General features: G+C 39.8%; 1 protein-coding gene across 2 annotated transcripts in view; it reads right to left on the bottom strand.

Moving 5' to 3' along the window:
- Positions 1-9,157: 9,157 nt before the first annotated feature.
- Positions 9,158-25,917, bottom strand: part of zgc:158766 (uncharacterized protein LOC100009641 homolog) — a 112,308-nt gene continuing 95,548 nt past the window's right edge. Inside the window, exons 15-24 of one of the 2 annotated variants that reach the window (XM_042331767.1) lie at positions 25,382-25,631; positions 23,102-23,191; positions 21,332-21,556; positions 17,284-17,454; positions 16,824-17,001; positions 15,714-15,830; positions 14,386-14,655; positions 13,064-13,281; positions 11,830-11,902; positions 9,158-10,618 (exon numbers count right to left, since the gene is read on the bottom strand). In XM_042331767.1, the coding sequence (XP_042187701.1) occupies positions 11,858-11,902; positions 13,064-13,281; positions 14,386-14,655; positions 15,714-15,830; positions 16,824-17,001; positions 17,284-17,454; positions 21,332-21,556; positions 23,102-23,191; positions 25,382-25,631 (1,564 nt within the window). In that variant the 3' untranslated portion in view covers positions 9,158-10,618; positions 11,830-11,857. The remainder of the gene's footprint in view (positions 10,619-11,829; positions 11,903-13,063; positions 13,282-14,385; positions 14,656-15,713; positions 15,831-16,823; positions 17,002-17,283; positions 17,455-21,331; positions 21,557-23,101; positions 23,192-25,381; positions 25,632-25,917) is intronic. The other variant, XM_042331766.1, reaches the window with a different exon arrangement.

Below are 25,917 nucleotides of genomic sequence, written 5' to 3'. Positions count from 1 at the left end.
TGTTATAGGCACTATCAAAAACACGTTTTTTGTATTGCAACACATTTCTTTGCTTCAAAAATATACTCTTTGTGAAGTGTTTTTTACATGTTTCAATGTAATAGGGTGCTGTATCAAATGCAAGTGTTTTTTTTTATTTTAAAGCATTAAATCATTTTGGAGAGAATGTTTTTAGCCACTCTAAGAAATAGAATGCATTTTACGTTTAGCTGTATATTAATTGTATATCATCATCAACAAATGTTGGGTTAGATTCAATGTAGGAACATCTAAATGTAGGAGAGCATGGGATGAGAAAAGACAACTCAACTGAATTTAAACCCACTCTTTCCACAGAAAAGACCTACCCATTGCAAACTCCTCCCCACTTTATAATAGTGATCACCTCCACAGATAATAACAATAAACAATAATCCTTACATTTGAAAACATTTTACATCGTTGAGATGTTTCAAAGCGCTTCACAGGATTTTACTGTGAAGTGTGCCTGCTATGTATTTGTAGCAAACGCAGCAGCCAATTTGCACAAGCTGCCAGCAGTCTAAAGGTTAAACTCTAGGCGAGAACAACTTCAATCTTGTATCACTTTGGAGAATTACAGTCAGCGGAGACTTTCATCCTATTCATCAGTCTAAACTGAATTCAAACCCAGGATCGAGAGATGAAAGGATAGTGTTCTAATCCAATGTGTCACCAAATCCTCCTGACATTAAATCATTACCTGCATATCTTGATTTCTTAAAATCAAACTAATACACTTCTAAAATCCACACCTTTCACAATGCATTATTAATATCCTACTGAGCACTCTTCATCATGGATCATTTTAAAATATTAATTCAGGAATGCTGATAGCTTGAGTCTTTTTGGTGCTATCATTGGATTTATCCTGTATATAGACTGCATGTGTTCTGGTGTTCCATTTCATCCTGTAGGTTTCTTTGTTTGATCCAATAGCTCAGCCTCAGCTAATGAGAGCAAAGCCAGTTTTCCCGTTGAATAGGCCTGACAAGTACATCAGCAAAGAAGAAATGGATTCACTTCAAAAGCCAATCATGCTTCTAGTTGCCTCACAGAGTTTAGATCAAGCAGCTTCGAGGGGTTCAAATCTCTGAATCACAGATTGTTGAAATGCATGTGATATTAACTAATAGAATGATTTAAAGAGGTTGAATGCAGATGAGCCATTTTCCTAAAGACCCTGATCTTGTGTTCAGGATGAAATATGCACAGATTGATCAGTAAAGACCCTCAAGGCCTGGTTCTGGTCTGAATAATTCAATCCAGTGTTGCCAACCATCAGTGCTGACAATCAGTAAAAATAAGTTGTTATTTTTGCTCATTGATAAAACATTCTCCAAGAGAGTAGAAATTGTCTGTCATCTCTCTGAAACCCATTCCCGCACAATACCATGACTGCATGGATCTTGCTATAGAATTTAAACTGAATGCCAACAGTAACTCAAGCTCATTCATAGCATTCAATCATAACACACACTATCTGTCACAGGTTAGGTCAACTTATTCCAACTGAGTACAATTCAAAGACCAGGATCCCAGTAAAAAAAAAGTTCTATTGAGGGTGGTAACTTGTCAAAATTCACACTGCAAGTGGGAATGAGAAACAGAGGCTCAGAAAATATGGCACAGAAAATACCAGCATTGGGTGGGGGGGGGGTGGAATCAAACAAACAAAGAGGGTGAGATATCTGACTGAGACAGAGAGACAAAGGTAAAAAGATCAAATACAGGAAAGAAAAATTCTTAAAGTGAAAAAGAAACCAAGACATCCAAAAATAGCAGATGTATATTTAAGAAACGTTTTGAAATTCTGAACAATAAGTGTGATAAAAAAAACTAATATCTTAAGAAGTTTTTTTTAAAAATGATTGCATTTGGTTTAATCTTTTAAAAAAAAACATTTACAAAAACCTTGATCCAGAGGCAAGGTGTATACACAGTGATTGCATTTTACAGTGAATCCTGTGCAATGCTTTGAAACATCCTCCAGGCAGGACATGTCATATCAAATACAAGGATTATGATACTGTCAGCCAAAAAAATACCTTTTGTTGAATCCTGATTAAGTCTCACATCCAAACTAATATACAGTTGAACCTCAATTAAACAGGGTAGTTTCTAACCATAAATCCCAACCAGCAATATAATAGGATAGAATCACAGGTCAATGCTTCTGCATTCACTGTATATATACACAGAGCTTCCTGCCCACTCGTCAGTTCCCATACTAAAAATGGCCGACTTCGGGTCATAGGTCATCGGTGATATCACTTATACATTGACAGCAATGACCTGATGTTAACAACAACAACTGGCATTTATATAGCATCTCAGAGTACTGGTCTGTGCCCTGAAGTACTGCGGACCCGCCTAACTCTGGACCCAGAGTACTGAGAACCTCCAGTTTAGCTCCAAAGGGACCCCACTAGGTCGAGACGATTCAAAGTGAAAACCATTCCATTTTCCAGTACTGACCCATTCAGTCTGAAGAAAACAGCATTTTGAACAAAACGAACTCAATACAAAATTGTCAGACTCTTTCAGACCACTCAATAACTGATATAATGCTAATGTCCTAAATGAATAATGCAATCCTTGCTTCCTTCAATGTTTGGCTAAATTGGTAGCACTCTTGCCAGAAGTTTGCCACGTTGAGCTATATTACAATGCTGGTGAGTACTGGTTGTCAGAAATGACAACCTTCAGATGAGTCATTAATCCAAAGTCATACCTGTCCAGGTGGATGTTAAATATCCATGGTATTATTTGAAGCAAGAAGGAAGTTCATCCTGGTGAATAATCGCCCAGATGAAATTGATTATTCACATCATAGCTGATGGTGGGACAAAGGTTCTTTTTGATGCCTTCACCTAGAGGAGATCCTACTCCACATTGAAAAGAACCATCTCCACAGTGATCAGATTTTTGATTTCGATCAGCCAGGTGTCCAACACATACAGAAACTCATCTCTATGTTTAAGAGTATCCAGACCAGAATGAGAGTTCCAGATATATATGCACCTAGCAGAAAACCTTCAAAACTACCTCATTTAAACCAACTCTCATCAGTCATCCTGCACTCTACCTGAGTAGCTGGCAAATTCATCCGGTGAGAATGGAAAAGTGCAGGTTCAGTTCTGTGAGATGCTTCATTATGCTCAGCCTTTCACCTATCATCACCAGCAGGAATTTGACCCCTGGAGTCATCCCACGTATATTAAAAGGTGTTGCTGGGAGTGTCAAAGATCTGAGCAAAGGTACCAAGTTCAGCAGCACAATAGAGTTTTGAACCAGTTTTGAACCAGAATTAGATGTTGTGAACCAGTTTCAGCTTTTGCAGGGACTCGGGCTGGATCAGCTTAATCATGTAAAATAATTTAGGCACAACCACGTTGCGTGCCTGGAATTTAAGGATCCTGATCTTGATCGGGCACCAGCTTCTTGGGTGCAGGACCTGAACCATCACTTCATAAATGAGCTCACCAAGACATCAATTAAGTTGTCGAACGCCTGAATGTCAAGTTGACCGGTGTCCATTTTCACCAGTAAATCTAAACAGGTCTGTAACAGAAGCATGGTTCTTCCCCATCTCCCCAAGCCTAGTTTGCAGGGGCACTGTTGAGGTTGAACGTCACAGAGTTAGATCAACCAGTTTTAGCTGCTTCGAGTAGATCCTGGAGCTGTTCAAAACATAGTTCTTCAGGTCTCTAAGGCAGGCTCATAGACAAGCTCTACGGGTCCTGTCAGAGAGATCATCCTCACAGTCAGTTGTCTTTCCTAACAGCTTTGCGATGCCAAACTCTGCCGATGGCCATGACTCCACCAAGTCATGAAGCACAGTTGGCTGCTCCAGGAAATAACTGGGTTTAAAAAACAGTGGATACAAGTTTTGTGCGACATGAACTAAACTTCTCTGAGCAATCTGGGCATCTGATACCAAGGCCCGGGCACTCAGAAACTTTAAGATCTTCATTATTCCTCAGTTGACTGAAGCTGGTGGTGTGTACAACAATTCCAGCCCACTGTTTGAAGTGTCTAGTGATTTTTAGCTGTAGTTAAACAGCATCAGCTGCTGCTCAACAACTAGATTTAATCCCTTCAGAGCACAGCAATATGTGGGGGTGTATTATCTATGAATTGATTCTAATGCAAAATTGGTAACATTGGCCCTGGTTTTACAAAACGGAGGACAGGTTTTCTACTTAAAATTGCTTTTTTGCAACACTTGCTGACTATTCAGTTTATGGTATCAGCTTCTTTGTGTGACAATCCCCAACAACCCCCTCCCCCACCACCATCCTACAAAAATGATAGGACAAGAGGAAAAGCCTGTTAAAAAAGGTTTTATATATAGAAGCATAGAATACAAAAGCAAAGCAAAATGCCGGCTTTGTACACATCATTGGTTACACCGCAAATGGAGAACCACGTTCAGTTTTGGGCACTTTCATCTCTTGAGTCAACTGATTGTAAAACTTAGAACATATTCCAGATCATATGATCCCCCTGGAGAACTGACATCTCCGAGACCCCACCCACCCAACACCGAGACCATCTGAAAACCTTACTAAAATTTCCTTTTGTGCCTGTGTAAAGGGAAGAAGCCAAAACCAGAACTCAGTGTTCGTCGACCTTACCATGGAGTAGACCAACAGGCTTTGGATTGGACACTTCCTTCTGTGTGTGTCTGCGTCTCTCTCTCTCTCTCTGTATTTGAAAAGAGCTGAGAGTTTATACCAGTGTTCTAGCCAACAATCTCCTGAATAAAATGAGTCCCTCACACTATCTAACTAACTAGCAGAGAGACAGACTTCCAATCAATCCAGTCTGAATTTGAACACAGGTTCCAGTGAAGAAAGGTTCTGATTCATTACACCACCCAGACCTTGATAAGTATAACCTGATTATTATTTGCAAATACCATGTTTCAGGAGGCTTCATTTGTGATGCAGGCAGGTTTTCAATTTAGCCATTCAATTATTGGTCAGGCAGGCACATAAAAATGAATACAGGTGACATATATATTAGCTTTCTGAGAGTCTGTTGGAGAGAAGAGCTGGTTTGCCATTTCCATCTGGACATTGCCTCCTTTTTTTTCTTGGTTGGTTAGGTCACAGCTTCACAGGATTATGGCTAATGTACGTACAATCAGATATTCCATACAAGGCTTGGAGAAGCCTGGAACCAAATAATCACACTTTGACTGCAACCAAATCCATCTGTCTGATCCAATGCCAGCAGATTTCTTTATTGTCAAGGATTTTAGATCCCAGAAATTAATTTAGTAGAAATATTTTATTAAGGGAATAAAATAAAAAGTATTTCATTTAGGAAATACTTGGATGTTAAACCTTCTGAGCCATCAATCATTCTTTGCTGCAACTCAGCTGCTCCATTTGGATAACTTTCATAAGTGAATTTGCTTTATTATTGAGGATTAAGTTCCTTTGTTTTCCCTTTCCTGAAAGTGATCATTCATGTTCAAGTTTGGATCCAAGATTACGCAAGATTTGCTTAAAGTAAAGCAGGCCTTTCAACCTTTAAGTATTTCATCTCATCATTCCAGAATCATCCTCTCATCACAACATCAAGCTGCTTTCTTAAAAAATGATTCTCATGTCCTGGCCTGCCTGAGAACCTATCGATTACTCTCTGGGTAAAGAAAAACTTCCTAGTATCTATTCCTAAATCACCTTTTCCATCAGTAACCCTATGTCCACTTGTTCTACTGCCTTAGAGCATACTATTGTTCTGGGTTTACTTCTTCAACCCCATCTAACATTTTATATGCCTACATAAGGTGACAGAAGATCACAAGCTGTCTAATCGTTGCTCAAAGCTCATTCTGATCAGAACTTCTGCTGTGTTCTAGGTGCAGCCTGACAGAGCTCTGTATAGCTTGAGTACGACATCTGGGAATCTAAAATCAATTGAATTCAGCAATATAGCTCAGCATGTTGTTTGCCTTGTTTATTTCATTGCTGCATTACACTGTTGACATGGTGATTAATTAAATAACATCCTTAGATCTCTTTCAGTTTCCCCCTTGGCAAGTTCTTTCTATCCATGGAGTATTCTTACCTTGTAGTAGGTAGTACCTTGAATTTATCTCTATTGAACTTCAGATGCCAGTTGTCAGCTCATGTGCATACCCTATTAAGGTCTCTTTATAGGGCCTTTGCTGCTACCTCTGTCAGTTCACCCCAACTTGGTGTCACCTGCAAAATTAACTATCTTACACTGGTCATTAATATATACAAGGAAGTACAATCCACTGAGACATTCCACTTAAAACCTTCTCCCATTTTGACCTAGTTGCACCCCCCACCAAAAAAAAAGACCCTGAACTTCCTTCCCTTCAGCCAATTCTAATTCCATGTCCAACTTCCCGTACCTTTTCCAAATACTTATTCCACAAGTGTGATCTTAAAAGGTAAATATAAGGAGAGTTCGGCCAAGTCCAATCCTGTCCTTTTCCGACATTCACTTGGGTGCATGCTTTCCGGCAAGAATAGTTTCCCGGATCCCTTAGTTTGTATACACACTAGCCAGCAGGAAACTAATCCATATAAACTATCATGGTCTCAGTTTTTGATCTTCACTGAGCTGACTGAGCTCATTAAATACACGTGGACTTGGTGAATTGGTTGCATTCTTCAATTACACACCAAGTTCCAATTACACTTATACTGAAGCTCCAATGACCTCATATGAAGACAACTCATGTACCATATGTAATGAGAGAATGACATCTCTCTAAGCACTATTTCGACTGATCGAACGAGAAAATTACTTCTGAGACCTTTACGTATTCCCATGTGAATGCCTATGTATGTCATGTGAATCTAGAACACCATAACAACAACAACAAGATTTCATTTATAGAGCGCCTTTCACGTCGGGAGGACGTCCCAAGGCGCTGGACAGTTGGGTCGGGACCCGAGCCGGGGGGAAATGGTCAGGGTGAGGGGAGGGAAGGGAGGGAGCGAGGAGGGGGTAAAGAGTCGAGAGGGGAGCTGAAGGCACGGTCAAAGAGAAAGGTCTTGAGACCGGCCTTGAAGGAGAAAAGGGAGAAAGCAAGGTGAAGGCACTGGGGGATGGAGTTCCAGAGCTCAGATAACCATGCTCAGATACACCTCCATCTTACCGGCAATATAAATCACTGGCTGTGGCAGTATATTTTTAAACATTAAATCATTAAATTGTATGCACTGCCTGAAAGGATGGTGGAAGCAGATTCAATAATAACTTTCAAACCAGAATTGGATATTTACTTGAAAAGAAAAATGTTGCAAGACTATGGGGAAAGATTGGTGGAGTGGATCTAATTGGTAGCTCTTTCAAAGAGACAGCAGGCGCACAATAATAATAATAATCCTTGCATTTGATATACAATGAGCCGAAAGGCCTCCTTCTGTGCTGTAGGTTTCTATGATTCTATGAAATACTGTGGTGCTAAAAATTGGTGCCTGACCAGGGGATGAATTAAGATCACTTAAGTATAGGAAATTTGTTGAATATCGGTAGTACTCGATAATTTCTGCAAGGAGGTTAGTCTTCCCCATTTACTCCGCCATACTAGGATCAATTTGATGTGATATTAATTGTGCTCAACTTGTTTATGGTCACTGTACTATAACAAGGAAATTAAATATTAAATAAATAATGATCCTTACTTTGATATAGCGTCTTTCACGTCAGCAGGAAATCTCAAAGTGCTTCCCAGGACATACTGTAAAGTGGAGTGACTAATTTGTATATTGCCTCTTACAAGTATAGAGTAGCAAAAAGGGTAACAAATCTCAGGTATTGATTTTATGCAGAAAAGGCATTAAGTTAGATTTGCAGAGAGTAGTCAATAACTGGGGTGGGTTTCCAAGAAATGTGGTTGAGATCAGCTTACACAGAACTACAAAGGATATTATACCACAGAAACAGGCGATTTGGCCTAACTAGTGTGGGTGAGAGTTTATACTCTACTTGATCATCTATCCTTGAAACTTTGATAAGTGGACAGCAGGGTGTGTAGTCTTCAAGGAAAGGATTAACTGGGCCAAAGGGCCTCTCCATTCAAATCTTTCTTGTGATCTTGCTCTATTAGGGAAGGAGAAACTTTTAAGATAACCCAACAGAATTGTTTCTATTATAAAGGGGATTGATTTAAATTGATCCATACAAATTGTTCACATTGACAAAGGGTTCGAAAACTCGGAGGCATAATTTTTAGAAATGTGAGTATATCAGGAATTCAAGCAGAAATATGTTGAGAAAAATGATTATTATTACATATATATATACATAAAACAAGATGCTGGGAAGGTCATTGAAGCATAAAGTATAAATTAGTTTCAAAGACGGCTTGAAAGATACCCTGCTGATTCGCCCTGGAGTGAGTTGGTGATATTCCAGTAATATCATGCAACAGGAAGAAGGGATTTTAAATAAATATACAGAATATACTGTAAAGTGAATTAACTTTACGTTTTTGGATGAAACACGGAAGGCAATTGCGCACAGCAGCGTCCCACAAACAGTTGTGGATTGAGTGACCAATTTATTATTATTATTTTTTGAAGCAATTATTACCCCCGGAAAAGATGGTGATAGCACTGGAAACCGCCGAAAAAACTGTTTCGTGCCTGCTTTATCAGCAAGAGGAGTCAAAAAACGAGAAAATTAATCAACTGGGGGTCTAAAGCTCAACTGACATTTCAACTGACATTCCTGAGTGAAGAAATCCAGAAATAAATCACATCAAATCAGGGGAACTCAATCTAGCACAATTTACATTTTTAGGGAGAATTCCTGTAAGATACCACGACATTCATGGGTTACAGGAAGGAATGCTGACTTGGATTCCATAATTATACCAAGGATGGACATTAAGGACAGTGCAGAGGAAATCCTATTATAAACAAGTGCAATTGGCACTTGATTAACCCCAGCAGCGCAATATTTAGGGAAATAGAACGCATGGATAACAGTGATACAGGTAAGAAAACACTTGTGTTAGAAAATCTTTTCTATCAGCTTTCAGAGACATGGATTAACCATCACCAGAGATTGTAAGGATTCCCATTCATGGTCACTGACCAATGACCTTTGGTGGAAGATATGCATGCAAGGATCTCAGCTGAGGGCAGACTTAGGATGTGTCTATCCATCCCATGTAATGAAGTCTAACCACACATGGTCAGCTCGCCTATGATGAATGATCATTTGGGTGAGGTACCGGAAGATGTCTGGCAGAGCCAAACTGCTGGGCTTTCAGGAGAAGAAGTGAGGAAAATGGGCAGCAAAGAGCAATTTCAAGAAAATGCAATAAGCATTGCACGAGAAATTCAATCAAAAGACATAAGAATCTTTAATTTGCCACAAACCTTGATTGATAAAATAGGTTTCCATATACCAAAATAGTATTGAGTACAGTCACAAAAGAGTCACTTGGTTAAAGTTGTCCATTGTTTCTTTTAGTATCTGCTGAATATGATATATAGAATTGGCAGAGTGTCTAACACTGAATGAAGGATAGTGGTTCAGGTTCCATGATGGAAGAGAGCTCATAGAAATAAAGAGATCAGTGAAAATGCAACAACATCAACAACTTGTATTTATATAGCACCCTTCATATGGGATAGCATCTCAGAGTGCTGAAACATTCATTGCAAACACGTTAATGGGTAGAACAAAAGCAAACAATAAACAATTGTGATCTTTCCACAACTCTCCTGGTTTGGCTTCTCATCTACCAGGCTAGTTCAAGGAATGCAGGCTTCCAGCACACGTAATGCTTGGAGTCAAGCAGATCACTTGACTGTACTGATCCAGCAATGCATAATCACATCTGCCAAACTCATTGTGGGAATGTCTGCTCTGCAATTCACCTGCAGCCAAAAGTATATAAAAGATAGCTGGCTCAATAAAAAATACATGCACCTCGAAGGAGGAAAAAACATTCATTACAAAAGAATCAAGAGCACAATTGCGAAAAAGATCAAAAAAAGTTTCTGATGTATACAAATGTGGAAATCCAGGAAAAGGTGAACAACCTGTTTCATCCAGGGTTATATTGGAAACCCCCAAAAAGTAACAATAAATATTTACATGGATATAAAGTCGCTACGAAATTTCATTTGTACATTAGATGGAATTAGAGAATTAATCCACATTTACAGTGATGTTTTGTTTTGATCAAAGCCAAAGTCACCATAAATTTCACAAAAAAGGTCATGCAGTTAAGGCACTTCTTGTTATGTACAGAACACAATAATAATTAAAAAGAACTTTTAAAAAAATTATATATAATATATATGTATATATCTACATATAGTTGCTTCATAATTACCCCTTAAGGTTAAGAGCAACGCTGTGATGTTGATTTATAATACAGTGTCCATGATTACTGTTTCAGGCCAGTTAAAGGGTCCCAGGCATCCTTTTGTTCACCCATCAGCTTCTGATGTCTTCTGTGCCAATATTCTAACTATTTTATTTTCCTTCGTAATCTGGTCATGTTGTCAATCAACTGGTTCAGATCGGTGGATGCCATGCAAACAAAATCATCTTCACGAAGTTCTGAATGTTCTTAGATTCAGAGCTGTTTAACACAAAATTCTACATTTTAACAGGAATTACCAATCCAAGAACAACAACTTCAGCAAGGATGAAGCGAAACCAGACAAACAAATTCAGGCATCACAGACTGGTAAAAGTTTCGAAGAAGATGCTTCTACAAGTGACTATCCTTACTCAGGGCTTGAATTTAATTGCTAGACAAGCAGTAGAAAGTTGATACCATTATTCTTTCAGCAGTTCTTTCGCGATTCCCATCTCTGTAAGCCAACAGGCTCTGTATCATTGCAGCTCACGGGAGTAAGTCACTGCGTGACATTCTACTGTCAATCACAGGATTTACTATTTGTGACTCCCGTTGTTTTTGTTTGCAAATCCTTGTTCTAAATTTTGCATTTGCTACTCTTCAGAGGCCTAAGACAGTGGACGTGGGGTCATAGCATGCGAGTTTAAGAGAGATTTAGGCTAATAATGGGCAAAGGGGTGTGGATGGGCCAGAGTAGACAGAAAATGAATGGGGCAAGAGTGACAGGGAAGAGCGTTCAAAAAGAAGTGAAGGATAAGAAGTGGCTCCACTCTTCTTAATTATTGCAGAAGATGCCAACCTTACTGGAGACAGCATCCCTGTGAGGTGACATCATTCTACATCAGATGGATCCGAATTCATACAATGGTAAAATATATATTATATATAGAAAATGTCACCACAGTGGTTTAGACCCGTTTTTAAAAAAAATCCACCTACAATATGTGCCTCTACAATATCCAATGCAAAAACTCAAGCCCTGTGTAAATCTGTATTCACATCAGCTATTGAAGAAGATTGGTGCATGCCACAAAATAGACTGAGCCACATTTGTTCGTGTCAACAGAACGTTAGCATTTCAGACCCATCGTTAAATACTCTTTTTATTCAAAAAAGAGATCTTGATACTTTAAGGTTAGTGAATGTAAAAACAAAACCCTGCTGGTTATTTCACAGAGATATTGAGAGAAAGATCAGTTCAGCTTCAACCAGAGAGCCCATTCACCTTGATAAACACAACCTTGTTAATTGTTACAGAGAAGTAAACACCCACAAACAAGCTTGTGATTAATCACACTGTTTAAAACATGCTGACAGTCTCCGTTATTCTCCCGTTTGGGTTATTGTCCAGTAAATCACCACTTAGATCTGCTTTAGTTCAACATTTATTAGTTTCATTACTATTCAACTGATAAAAGCCAATTACTTACTGAACTAACTGGGTCAAACGCTTGCAAGTCAAACCAGTGTTGAGAGGCCTATTGTTACATGTGAGGCTTTCCTCTGCCAAGACAGTGAATAAACCAAATTAAAACCACAAAAAAAATCTCCCGTTCCAGGAGAAGCTGACTTACACCAGGACATATATCCTTGAGCCTGTAAGGTGAGTGTGTTGACCTGATGTTCAGCCCCTTGGGACATCCTCCCAACATGAAAGGGGCTTTCCAAATATAATTTTATATTGTATTATTCAAAGTGATACTTTCAATACGTCTGACTGAATTTTTCAAGATGTTTAAGGGCTTTATCCAGGGGCACAAAGACCAATGAGAGTGCCCCTTACTGACTAATATCAATTAAATCAACACTCAACAGGGATTGAACTTAAACCTTTCACACTATGTTTTTTGGTAAGCCGGGTGTCTGACACACACGGAAACCCATCACCATGCTTAAGAGTATCCAAACCAAACTGAGAATTCCATGCATCACACCTACACATGGAAATCCCAGAGATAAATTGTTGGAAGCTAATGTACACTCTCTCCATGGAGGGACGCCTCTCACTTACCTAATTCCGGAAAGTATTAATCATAGGTTGGCAAGAGCAAAGGCTTGGGACCGCAGAGTGTGTATTGGGATACTGCTGGAGTCTAACCAGCCAAAACCACATAGCTTGCCATTGATATTGCTGTCGGGCAAGCTTTCCTGCTGCTTGTCCAGCTAGGGCCACCCTACCCATTAGACTTGCAGTGTTAACAGGAGCAGAGTGGGTAAATCCCTACCCCCAGTGACTGATCTGCCCTTCCAGGTCTGCCGATGAGCCAGGCTGGCTGTGCTGTCATCAGCAATGCCCTGGACCTGCCTGGCTCAGTAACTGGACTACCATGACCGCCACAGAGGGCTGGCTCCATGCCGACATTCTGCTGCCAAGCACATCACCTTGGAGCCAGTTCCACTCCAAGGAGACCCCCCCCGCTCAGATACACGCCAAAGGCGCATCTTCTTCAGGTCAGAAGTTGAGCAACCCTTTTTTTATAAGTATTTTTTATTTAGTAACAAAGCAAAATAAATATTCCATAGTAAATACAACGCCTCCTCAATATTCAGATACAAACTTTGAATTTGACTGTTTGCAGACTTGTTAACATTTTCTTGTTTTAGTTCTCTATATATACATTGCCCCACATAATCATGTTTATAGTACACAAAGCAAGTACTTACTGCTGTAATATACTGGTTCTTCAGTGGTTTAGGTGTCTGGGTCCTTGGGGAAAGACTGAAGGATGTGTAATGACAATCTGTCTTAGTGTCAGCATTGGAAGCGTCATCAGAAAATGTTTCATTGGGAAGCTGGGACATGCATGTCTGAGCTGAGTTGCTGAATCCACTGATGCTCTCCCCTGAAGTACATTGAGATGAAGTCTCTGAACTTTCTGTAACTGGAACACACAAAAAAGGGAATTCCTTTAATGCAGGATTACTCTGAAAAGAACCATTCCTGTAGAGGTTTTTTGTTCTCAATTGCATTTTATTCCTCTTCAATCTTCTTCCACCCCCAGCTCGGTTGCCAACCAGCAGCGACAACCACCTAATGTGAAAGGTGCTATATTGTATTGAATTGATATCCCCAGTGGTTGAATAGACTCCCAACAGTCAATGTTAATAATAATAATCATTTGATATTGGGCCTTATCATGTTGAAAATGTTGAAATATCTCAAAACACTTTTTTTGGGGGGAAATTGCTGGGCAGGACTCCCCGAGAAACTGCCTTCTCTTTCAAATAATACAATGAGATCTTTAACGCCCACCAGGACAGGCAGACAGGACCTTGGTTTAATGCCTCATTCCAAAGTTGGCACCTCTGACAATGCAGCACATCTCTAGCACTGCACTGGAGTGTCAACAAGGACTATGTGAGTTCTGAATCTCAACGTGGGATTGAGCCCACAAATCTTCTGACACAGAAGCAACTGAGCCAGGGTGATTCAAGACTGTGATTTAGAGCACCGAGAGAAGTGGTTATCTAAATGAGGGAAAGTGTATAATTGACTTTCCTCATGTTCTGAACGAGGTCAATGGTCTGATGAAAACTGTTTCCCGTGGGCTGGCTGGCAGTTCTTACTTACTTAAAACTTTGCACCAACATTTCAAAACAGAATTGCTTTGTCAGCAGATCAATGTTTTTTACCATTTTTTTCAAATTGTGGTGTTGGTGGATGATCCAGGAGTCACTCCAGAAGTAAGATGTGTAGGAGTGGAGTTGTCACAGCTTGGCATCACGTACTTCCGGTTCAGGAAAGAGTTCCCATTTGTACCACATTCCCATTTAAAAATGCTACATTTTATTCCCATAATTTAATACACTTATTTTCATAAAGGAAATGTTCCTCCAATGTCGAGATCTGACTGAATAAGTGCAGGCCTACCCAATATACCAGTGCCTGAATCGCAATTCATAACACATCAGAAAACAGAGCAAAGCGTGCACTAAATATTTGAGAGATTCAACCCATGAAGAGGACCTAGGCTTTCAAGACTTACTCATGGAAGGTTGGCTTCCAGTTTCTTGCTCCAGTTCATCTTCTTCAATGCAAGTCCCAATGTCATAGGACCAGTGGTTATAAGGTGTCCCATGTGGTCCTACATATGGTGAATTTGAATGCATGTGAAGATTGAGAGTTCCCAGTATGGAAGAGGATGACTGGCTGCTGGAGGAAGATGTGCTGCTGTTGGAGATGGTGGAATGGGGCCTTTTAAAGGGTACTGAGTGGTCAAACGAGGACACTGCTATTGATGCTCGTGTCCTGGATTCTAGAAAATATAAACACAGTGAAAATAATTCAAGTGAAAATGTCACACATATCATGAGAGACAACAAAAAAGTACGGATTAATTAGATTCCTTTTCAGGACCCTTCAGTCTTAATTTTATACGAATGGCTCAGCGAGAGTCTAATTCAGATATTGAATAACCTTTTCTCTCACCTACATGGTTGAAAATTAAAGTGTTTAAATGTTACCGCATTTAATTTGTTATTTGCTTGTGCAATCTCTATATCTCAAAACATGCATCGAAAGATTGCACCATTAAATTATTGTGTTAATTTGTATTTGGGATTTTCGGCTCCTCTGATACTTCACTTGGTATATTCATTGTGAAAAATGAGCTGCTAAAGCAGGAAGGTCACAGGTTTAATTCCTGGTTTGTGCTGACTTAACCAATCTCAACCGAGTTAGCAGTAGTTAGCTAGTTAAGAATAGGAAAATCCACTGCCCTCTCCCAATGGTCACTATCCAATGAGAGAGTATCTGTAAGTGGAAAAAACAATTCAGGCTCAACCATGATACCCTCCATAGCTGAACGATCTGCCAACCCCCACAGTCTAGGCTCACACATGAAGGTCTGTGTGGTTAGTTACCGAATAATGATTGATGATCATTTCAGGAGAGGAAAAAGGGAAAAAATTGAAGGGGAAAAAAATTAAACATCCCTATCTTGGAGAAGGAAGGGAAAATTAAAAATTCAACTTTACACCGTACAATGTGCATAAAATTCTTGCAGGCCAGTAAATGATAATAATAATCCTAGCATTTAATACAGCGCCTTATCACATCCTCAAGACCCCTCATAGCATTTCACAGGATTTTGCTGTGAAGTGTGGATTTGTTGGCCAATTTGTACACAGTAATGTCCAACAAACAGCTATGAAGTGAGTGGTAATTTTATTTGGGGATTTCTGACCAAGACACCTGGAGAAACTCTGAGACATGATCAAGCATTGTAGATGCATTGAAAGGGTAGAAATGTCACAAGGTTATTTGGTAAACAATTAGTTAAACTGCATCCTGGATCTGTTAGCTTTTACGCACCTGTACCTTTCATGATATAATCAATTGCACGGTCACTGATCGCTGCTTCGCTGGGCTTAATGTCCATAAATGGTTTATTGCCTATTCCCATGGACACCATCTCTTGCATTCTCAGTTCTGTAATGAAAACTTTAATGATCAATAGAATATCTCTGCAAAACTATCCTGGGGAAAGAACTATCGACCCGTAGAGTATTTTGGCACCAGGGATATATCCAACAGTTAAAAACACAGCCCTCCAATGATGAGCACAAAATTGGAAACATTTTTAGAGTGCTGTCTATTTCGAAGCCAGGGATTTTTGCAAAGCACCATGTATTTTATTAGTTTTCAAAGGGGAAGCATTTGAAACAAAAGTATTTAAAAAGGTCTACTCTGAAAATTGCTCACGGCTCTCTGCTTACTCTGCAAAGTACACATAAGAGGGAATTTGGTGTTAGAACATAGGAACAGGAGTAAACAATTCAGCCTGTCGAGCCTTCTCCACTTTTTTATTAGATCATGGCTGATCTGCAATTTAATCCCATACTTAATTATTTCAAAAAAAGTTTTATTTCATTGTTCTTTGACTATGTCCTTTGATGCCCCAAATATTCATCTACTCCCCTCATGTGCGAGTACTGTATACGCTAAGGTATGGTGTCAATGCCATCTCATGTTTTGTATTCCCTCAGATACTTTAACTCACTGTACAATTTTCTTCCCTCTAGGATAAATAGACTTCATCCTTCCACAATACAAGCCCTACCATGTTACCCCTTTATAGTATCAAGCTGTTTCTTAGAGATCCTTGCCTCAAACACCAGTCCTAGTAATTTATGGTCTGTGGAAGTCACTGCAGACTTTGGACCTGCACTGAAATGATCCAGTTGTTGTTATTCTTGGTAATGGAATAAATGCGGCATCAGAAAACAACTTAACCAAGTCACCACAGTCTTAATTTGATTCTCTTAATAGATACAAAGGAAAAGCTTGTTCTTTGTAACTCAGATACATGTCTCTACTTTTAAACGCTTCATCAATATGAAAATTTCCACTAACCAAATTTTACAAAGAATTATTTTCTCGTAATCTGTCCATCAAAGCGCCAGGCTTTACTCGTTGACATACCTCGGTTTCTTAGGGCTTGTCGCCACAAGATTTTCCCTATAACGCTGGTCCAGGTTAGTTTGACTTCAGAGGAGCTGGCCTGAAAGATGTACGTGTCGTGAGATTTCCTTCTCCTGAACCAAATCTCAAAACGAAGTCCACTGTCCCCAACATTCTCGGTCATTCCAATTTCCGCGGTCTAAAATTAGAGAAAGTCAATGAAGATACATGTAATATATCAGCAAGCAGTTTTATCATCGTTATAGCTACCTTTAAGAAAGCTGCATTTGGGCATAATAACAAGCAGATTAAAATGAACTGGAAGATTTTCAGATGGTTAGACTCTCGTAAATAATTACAGTATGTATGAAATCCACGTATAAATTATTATAGGAGATGCTATGCATTGCGTAAAATCTTCAAGTTCAAATCAATGGGTACAAAACTATTACAATTCACAATTAAAATCGCTTTTCCAGACCTTAAATGATTGCTTGTAAATGTAGACATCATATCCTCCATCAATCTTTTTTGTTTTGCTGAAGAGAATGAGATCTTCAAACAGGAAGATGTGTCTCAAGTATTTTTTGCGTCCGCACCAAACAATGAATTCTTCCTGACACATCAGCTGTCCTTGCTCTTTGAGATTCACCTAAAAGCGAAGGAGCTCACAATCACTGGATAAAGCACTGTAACACAACATGGTACTTACTACCCAAATTCCAAAGGATATGATGAAAATTTTATGTCAATCTTTTGTTGTCTGATTTCTAAAGTTCACCCATGACTTCAAGACTCAAGACTGACTATCGGTTCTCATGTGTGGATCAGAATATTGTAATTTACAAGCTGAATTCACTCTTGCGCAATGGACCAACCTGTTTTGATAGTTACGTTGAATTACCACACAAAATTGATGGCTCCCAACTTAACAGGTTACAGATCAGAGAGAGTACCTGAGGCTTTCTTTGTAATTACAACTGCAGGAAAGCTTTACAACTACACAATATATTTCTTGAAAGATTTGGCATTGTGTTGCATTTAAAACAATGCAGATTTACATTTATATAGCCGTTTTCACACCAAGAAGACGTCCCAAAGCACTTAACAGTACTAAACAGCACAATTTAAGAGTCCTGTAGCTCGGCGGTTAGAGCACTCGCCTCACAAGCGAGAGACCTAGGTTTGATTCCCAGCAGGGCAGAACCTTGGGCAAGTTTCCTTACTCCACACACCTGATAATAATCGCTGAAGAAAAAAAACAATAGTAATTTGGTCACTCAATCCATGACTGTTTGTGGGACACTGCTGTGTGCAATTGGCTGCCGTATTTCACCCACAAAATATACTGTCAATTCACTTTACTGTAAAGCGTTTTGAGATATCTAGAAGAGGTGAAAAGCGCTATGTCAAACGCAAGGATTATTATATTTAATTTATAAACTACAATCTTAACAGTACACAGTATATATACTACATTATATTAAATCTATATATGATGTTCTATCAGATCAAACTCCATGCTGTGCTTTAATTACTCTTACATCAACTTAATAAATGACTGTATAATGTATTAAGTGCTTTGAGACATTCATTTGAGACATGAAAGATACTGTGCAAATACAAGTTGTTGGTGGTCAAATTGGAAACAAAGGAGAAAAGATTGGCTGATAGATGATTTCCATTTGCTGTCCATTAGCAGCCAAATTATAATCTGTATTTAAAACCAACTACATAATGAGCAGCAACTTCAGTGTGGTCTGCAGCTCACTTAATTTTCATCAGATTATTATTATACATTTTTGGTGCTATTTGGAGACTGTATTGCAAATATACTGTGACAGGTTTTAGGGAGAAAATTCATACAAAAGCAAGGGTCACCAGCTCTCTTTGCTCCCATTTACTGCAGTTCTGAAATGGATAGCTATAACAGATCAGAAAGCACATTTTGGCCATTTCACTGCTGTGTTACATAACATATGGTACAACAGGGCATAGGAGCTGCCTTGGCCTGTAGGAGATGCAGGTTAACCCACTTCAAAATTACTATTGTGAGTCTTCTCCCTTTTCCTGCTAGAAGCAATCAGTGTATGTGTCAGAGCAATGATTGAATTCTGCCTGGTAGATTAATTAAATGCATACTGCACCCGGTATAACTCATGGGAGAATGCATTTAGTTTCTTACTATCATGGATTGCAGTGACATATGAATATTGCTGATTATAAATGTAACAAAATCTGAGTTTACATCCATATGGTTTCACAGTAGTCAGAAGCTTTTAGCCATTCTGGAAGCATCCAAGCTGTACTCAATGTTGTTGTACTCCAGAAAAATATCTAGTGAGTTAACTCATCTAGTGATTGAAAGCTATATCGCCCACCAATGGCCCATGACCAGCCACTGCTGGGTAAGTGGATAACTGAAAGGCAGAATTATTGGCGGGAAGAAAGTTTTGCTTGTTCCTGGATTTTGCCGAGAATGTGCTTTATCTAAAGCACTCTCCCATGCACTTTGCACCAGTTACAGTATTTATCACTGAATCCTTGAGAAACCCAGCCTGGCTCCCTATGCTACGTTTTTCCACACAGATTGGGAGGTGTTTCTATTTTGAAATATGAGTACATAAATATAATAAATGATGATCATTTTCATTCACTATTTTTAAAAGCATAAATTTTATTGTATGGCTCAGCGCTTGGCTAAGTGGTAGTACTCTTGCCTCTGAGTCAGAAGATTGTGGGTTCAAGCCCCACGTCAGGACTTTAAATCGCAGAGTCTAAGATGACCCTCCAGTGCAGTGCTGGGGTGGGTGGGGGTTGTATTGTCAAAGGTGCCGTGCTTCGGATGAAACAGTAAACCAAGGTCCCATCTGCCTGTTCAAGTGGACGTTAAAGGTTCCATGGCACTATTCGAAAAGTTTCTCCTGGTGTCCTGGCCAACAAATAATATTGGTCACTCCATGGCTGTTTGTGTGATATTGCTGTGTGCAAATTGGCTGCTGCGTTTCATCGACAAAATACACAGTCATTCCACTTTACAGTGTATCATGTGAAGCGTTTTGAGATGTTTTAGTAAACAAAAGAAAGTGAAACCTGGGTAATATCTTATTATCTCTTATAGAATAGGAGAGTACTTTGAAGAAGCATACTCCCCTCTAGACCTACGTCTACTGTAATCTTGTGGCATGATGTATTTAATAGTAACTGTTTTCATTTTGTTGCTTCATTTGATCATCCATCAATTATTCTCTCTCAAATTGTTCCCATCATGTACAACCCGAAAGTCTTTGATCTCTTTTCCTTTCTATTGAGGCACAGTTTTATTTGTGGTGGGTACTCTCCAGCAACTCTACCGATTATTCATGTAGAAAAATATAGAATAAATTCCTCCTGGAGAGGAAAGAGAGAGAATTGGAAGAGAGAGAAAAAAAATCATAAATGGCAAACCATGCGAAAGGAAGGAACATAAGAACATAAGAATTAGGAGCAGGAGTAGGCCATTCGGCCCCTCGAGCCTGCCCCGCCATTCGATAAGATCATGGCTGATCTTCTGACCTAAGTCTAATCACCTGCCCTATCTCCGTATCCCCCAATCCCTCTGTCTTTTAAAAATCTATCAGTCTCAGCCTTGAAGATGTTCAAGGACTGAGCATCTACAGCCTTCTGGGGTAGTGAATTCCATAAATTCACTACCCTCGGAGTGAAGAAATGTTTCCTCAACTCTGTTCTAAAAGGCTGACCCTTAATTTTAAGACTGTGACCCCTGGTTATAGATTCTCCTACCAGGGGAAACAAACCCTCAGTGTCTACTTTATCCAGCCCTTTAAGAATCTTATATGTTTCAATAAGATCTCACCTAATTCTTCTGTACTCTAGAGAATATAGCCCTAGTTTATTCAGCCGATCCTCATAGGTCAGTCCCCTCATCCCAGGAACTAACCGAGTGAATCTACACTGCACCCCCTCTAGGCCAAGTATGTCCTTTTTTAAATAAGGAGACCAAAACTGCACACAATACTCTAGGTGTGGTCTCACCAAGGCCCTATACAGTTGCACCAAGACTTCCCTACTTTTGTACTCTAAACCTTTTGCAATGAACGCTAACATGCCGTTCGCCTTCTTAGTTGCTTGCTGCACCTGAAAACTAACTTTTTGAGACTGGTGTACAAGGACACCCAAATCCCTCTGCACACTAACACTATCTAATCTCTCCCCCTCTAGAAAATAATCTGTTTTTCTATTTTTTCTACCTAGGTGAATAACTTCACACTTCCCCACATTAGATTCCATCTGCCACCTAATCGCCCACTCCCCTAGCCTATCTATATCCCGTTGCAATTTTTTTGCATTATCCCCAGAGCTTACTCTCCTACCTAGTTTAGTGTCATCCGCGAATTTAGATACGTTACATTCAATGTCCTCGTCTCGAGGTCAATATTGGTTAGGTTGTTCAAATGGCTGAGAAATACCGAAGAAAACGTAAAGAAGAAAACAGAGTCTGTCTGTAACAACTACAGAAATGTCCTTACATCGCACCCTCGGATGGCATCCATGGCCAGCAAGTCATTCCCATGACGAAGTTGAAACTTGACCATTTCCTCAGCTCCTTGGAGATCAGCGAGTTCCTGCTCCTGCGCTTTGCTGCACTCCTTGATCATGTCCTTCAACAGTAACGCATACTTGCTCATCCGCTGGATAGGCTTCAGCAAGTAGGAGGCCAGGTCCATCTTATCACCAAGAGCCAGTTGCTTATTCTGCAGAAAGATTACATTTTGCTGATGAGTACAGGGGAAAGCAGACTCACTCAATTGGAATTACATGAGGTGAGTACTATTGACAAATCTTGATCTTCCAAGGGCACTTTTAGAGAAAAAAAATATTTCTTGAGACAAGTAATGCCATACTAACCTCTCAGCCCAAGTCCTTTGGCTTGCTGCCAACCGCATTTCAGTCATTGATCTGTTATTCTTTTAAACTAGTGGTTATTTTATAATGAACCATAGGTGACTCTTCTTTGTCCACCGTGTTAAATTTAACACTGCCTTATGTTGCATTCTTTGCCTGTTTTTTGTCTATCTAGGAATGTGTAAGACCTTGTAGTCCTAAAATAGAATTAATTCTTTATCGAATAACTATCTAATTCTCTCTTGAATTTGCTGACCCAATCTGCTTCCACAGGCTCCCCAGTTGTCTATTCCTTGTAGTTGTCCAGTCTTTGTGTAAAGTAACTGTTTTAATTCACATAGATGTGCATCGAAACTGGCTAGGTAGCTGCTGTGATGTGCCCCTATGTAACTGGTCCACCTGGGTGGTTCATAGATCAACAGTCAGGACCCAATGATCTAAATGACGCAACTTACAGCTAAACCGAAAATAATTCAAATTTCAGGTTTGTTCAAACAACAACTCAGGTCAATTTGTGATATTCGCCAAAAGGTGGGAAAAGTTAATTATGATTTGTGTTTTGTTGTCTGTATATTCCCCAATTGTTTACATGTAAGTTCTGAAAACTGACAAAGTGTAAATAAAAATAAGGAGGGCAAATTGGTCCATCATCCATCAGGTTCAAAGAACAAAATGGTCCTTTATTTCAGAGACAAATGTGCATTTTGCTATTATAAATTACAGCCGTCAGTTTTAAAATACTCTCTATCTCCAAGATTGGAGGAGGATAGCATGAACAAGACATCCCCTTGAGCCCTAGCCCTTCCCTATCTCTGTGATTTCCTCCTACTACTCTCTTCTGCTCGCCCCCTCCACTCAGCTAACTCAGGCTTGCTGTGTGTGTCCCATGCACGCCTCCCCCCCAACCGTGTCACCATCGGTAGCCGAGCTTTCAACTTCTATGCCCCTAACCTCTGGAACTCTAGAACTCCCTTCCCCTACCCCTCCTTCTCACTATTTCTCTATGTATCTTTAAATACCACCTTAAAAGCTAACTCTTCAACCATGCCTATGTTCACCTCTCCCTTCCCTGCTCCCTCTTGCTCGGTTTCTGATCCCATCATTATGAAGTGCTCCAAGATGTAGGGCTCTATATAAATGCAAGCTGTTGTTGCTGAATTGTGGATCAATGCATACCCAAAGTGTTACCGCAACCTAAAGGTCAGGTTATTTTCCAAGCTTTTACAACCCTTAAAGCGTCCTCCCGATGTGAAAGGTGCTATACAAATGTCATCTTGTTGTTGTTGTTAAAGCAGTTGGATAAAACTCTAAATGTCTTTCGTCATGATATTCCTGCACAAATTAAAAAATAAAAATAAATTCAGTTCCATTGAATAATTGTGAGAAGCACCTACTTTAAAGAAAGCATTTCCATGACTGGTGAGCAAGGTGTCAGACTGCGGCTTGTTCTTGCTGTACAGTGCATACATTCCAAATTGCTCTTCCTACATTAGAAAAAACAAGCAAAGGTAGTTAAAATAATAATTCTCATATTTAATAAGGCACCTTTTACGTCAGGAAGATGTCTCAAAGTGCTTCACAGGATTTAAAAAGTGTAGTGATTATATATATAGATGAATACGCCTGTTAATTTGCACACAGCAATAATCCCACAAACAGCCATGGGCTGCTGGCCAAGGCACCAGTAAAAACTCTCTTCCCTTTTCGAATAGTGCCAATGGACCTTTAACATCCACCTAAACAATCCTGTTTCTGTGAAAAACAGGCTACAGAAAGAACAGGAATGAGAATAAAAAACCTAAAGGCTATTTATTATATGCAATTCCCTAAATGGCAAGTTCCATATATCTGGATAGCACTTGGAGGAGGTGCAATGTGCACATTTCTGTGGAGCAAGGGGAATAGCAAGCAAGCTAGCTCAGTGACAATTTGATTCCATGCAAGACAGAGCGGAACATAACATATGTTCATTTCTTTGGCAAGTGAGGCAGATGCACTCCGAAGCCTGAGGAAATACAAGGTGCTTCCTTAGTCTATCACCCAAGAGTATGGGCACAGCATAAACAGAGAATGAACACAGGAACCATGGTGCGCTAGAGTAAATGCACGTCATGTTTATGCTCTCTTCTGATTTCCTAACTCACTTCTTTCCTTGTTATTAAGTCTGTTGTTGGCTCAGGAGCTATCCTTGTGGAATTTTCCTGTCTGATGCTAACACAGCTATTGGTAAAAAAGATAACATGATGTGAGCGAGAGACTGAATTGTTTGGGATGGTCACAGCCACACAAAACTGGAGGAGAAATGTGAAGATCATTAAAGTCAGAGAAGAAATAAAAGTGAATCTGCATCTTACAAAAAATAAACCAAAGGAACATGTAAAATTCAATTAAATCAATGTACGTTTACAATACTGGTTTCACCAAAACAGGTCAAATATGCTGATTGATGGAACACAAAATTATGAACACATTACTCGCCCTGAGGGCCAGTAAGTGTCCGACAGGATTGCAATTTCCACATAGTTAGTTCGCCTCAAAGAGGGCTATAGTTAATGTGCTACATGGGACTCAATGCCCCTGATTGGTGGGGGGATGGGAAATCAGACAGGACAGTAGCTCCTTATACATAATCTGTGCATTGGTTGGTTTTATTCTTTGCATTATCTTCGCATCATTTCTTTAAATGCTTCACAGTTTCTTTTCTGTAAAGTGTAATGACTGTGTATTTTGTAAGCCAACGCGGCAGCCAATTTGTGGACCGTAATATCCTGCAAGCAGCTGCGTCCTGAAGGATCATTTATTTCAAACCCTATCGCAATTGAGTGACGCCTGCTGGAAAGAGCACTTGTGCATGTGCGAGTATGGTTGCATGCTGGGTTGATATTAGGTAAGTACGTGATTTGGCTGTTGTGATGTCCCACATTGTCAATGAGTCTACCAGCACTAGCTGTCTTGGTACACAAATAAAAAATAGTCCGGCTCATTGGTGTTCATGCCATCCGTTATGTGCTGTAGCTTGCTTTGGAAAGACAGGGACACCTGGTTTCAACATTTTTTTNGGTGATGATGCTATGTAAAAGATCATGCTGATATGGGTTTCACCATGTGAAAACCCATCATCGTGCTTAAGAGTATCCAGAGTATCTCAGCTAGGCAAGAGTTTCATTGCCTTGGAGCAGCGATAAGAAAAATGACCAAAAGCGATGGGCGAAGAGATGGTATGTCGTTATGTCTTGAGATAGGCTTTGAACTGGGGCGGTGGTTAAGGGAGGGGGAGGGGGAGTGAGAGGGGAGAGCAAAAGAGAGAGAATTGAGGGACTCTGGGATGGAGTTTCTGGAAAATCGCAACAATTTCATGAATTCCCAAAGCGAGTTTCAATGTGCTAATTCCAATAAACAGTTTGCAAATATTAATTTGCCTAATCGCTCCTTCTGAAAGGCAAGCAAAATGTCAAGTCACAATTGGCAAGTAGCATTAATTTGTGAATGCCCTAAATTAGGTTCTGATAAGAGGATATGGTTTTCCGACAGCGATGCCAAGACCATCAAATGCAAGGATTATTATTTATTTATTCTGATGTTATAAGTAGCTGGGAACTACAGCCTCCTACTCACTCAAATGTAAACATTTAAAACTAAGCAAGACAGACAGCAGAGAAGACAGGGGGACTTACGTGTCTGCGGAAGCAGTGGCTGACACGAAGTGGGCAGTTTGCACAATGCTCTAGCTCCTTCAGAAAATACTGACAGTGAAAATCATAAAGCTTCTCCAGATTCCCAAAGATGATATTCCGCTTCCCGCGTAGATCCTGGGGCAGGTCCGGTCTTTCCATCTCTGGGAAGTAATGATCAATAATGTAGCCGAGGGATTTGACATACTCCCTCTCGGTGGCGATCATCTCATCCATTATGTGCTGTAGCTTGCTGTGGAAAGACAGGTACACCTGGTATGAACATTTTTTGGTGATAATGCTATGTAAAAGATCATGCTGATATGGGTTTCATTGATCAGTCAGGTAGTTGACACATGTGAAAACCCATCTTCATGTTTAAGAGTATCCAAACTAGACAGAGTTCCTCATGTGTATATCACCTACACACGAAAATGCCCTTTTGTCTGGAATGAAATGTGCACTCACAGAGGGACTCACTCTGCTTTTATCTAATTCTGTAGCATATTGGGGCAGCATGGTGAGAGCCAAGAACTTGG

This window comes from Callorhinchus milii, unplaced genomic scaffold (genome assembly GCF_018977255.1).
Source record: "Callorhinchus milii isolate IMCB2004 unplaced genomic scaffold, IMCB_Cmil_1.0 Scaffold2, whole genome shotgun sequence".
Lineage (NCBI taxonomy): Eukaryota > Metazoa > Chordata > Chondrichthyes > Chimaeriformes > Callorhinchidae > Callorhinchus > Callorhinchus milii.
Note: the sequence above shows the minus strand (reverse complement) of the source record. Positions and strands in the feature narration are given on the sequence as shown.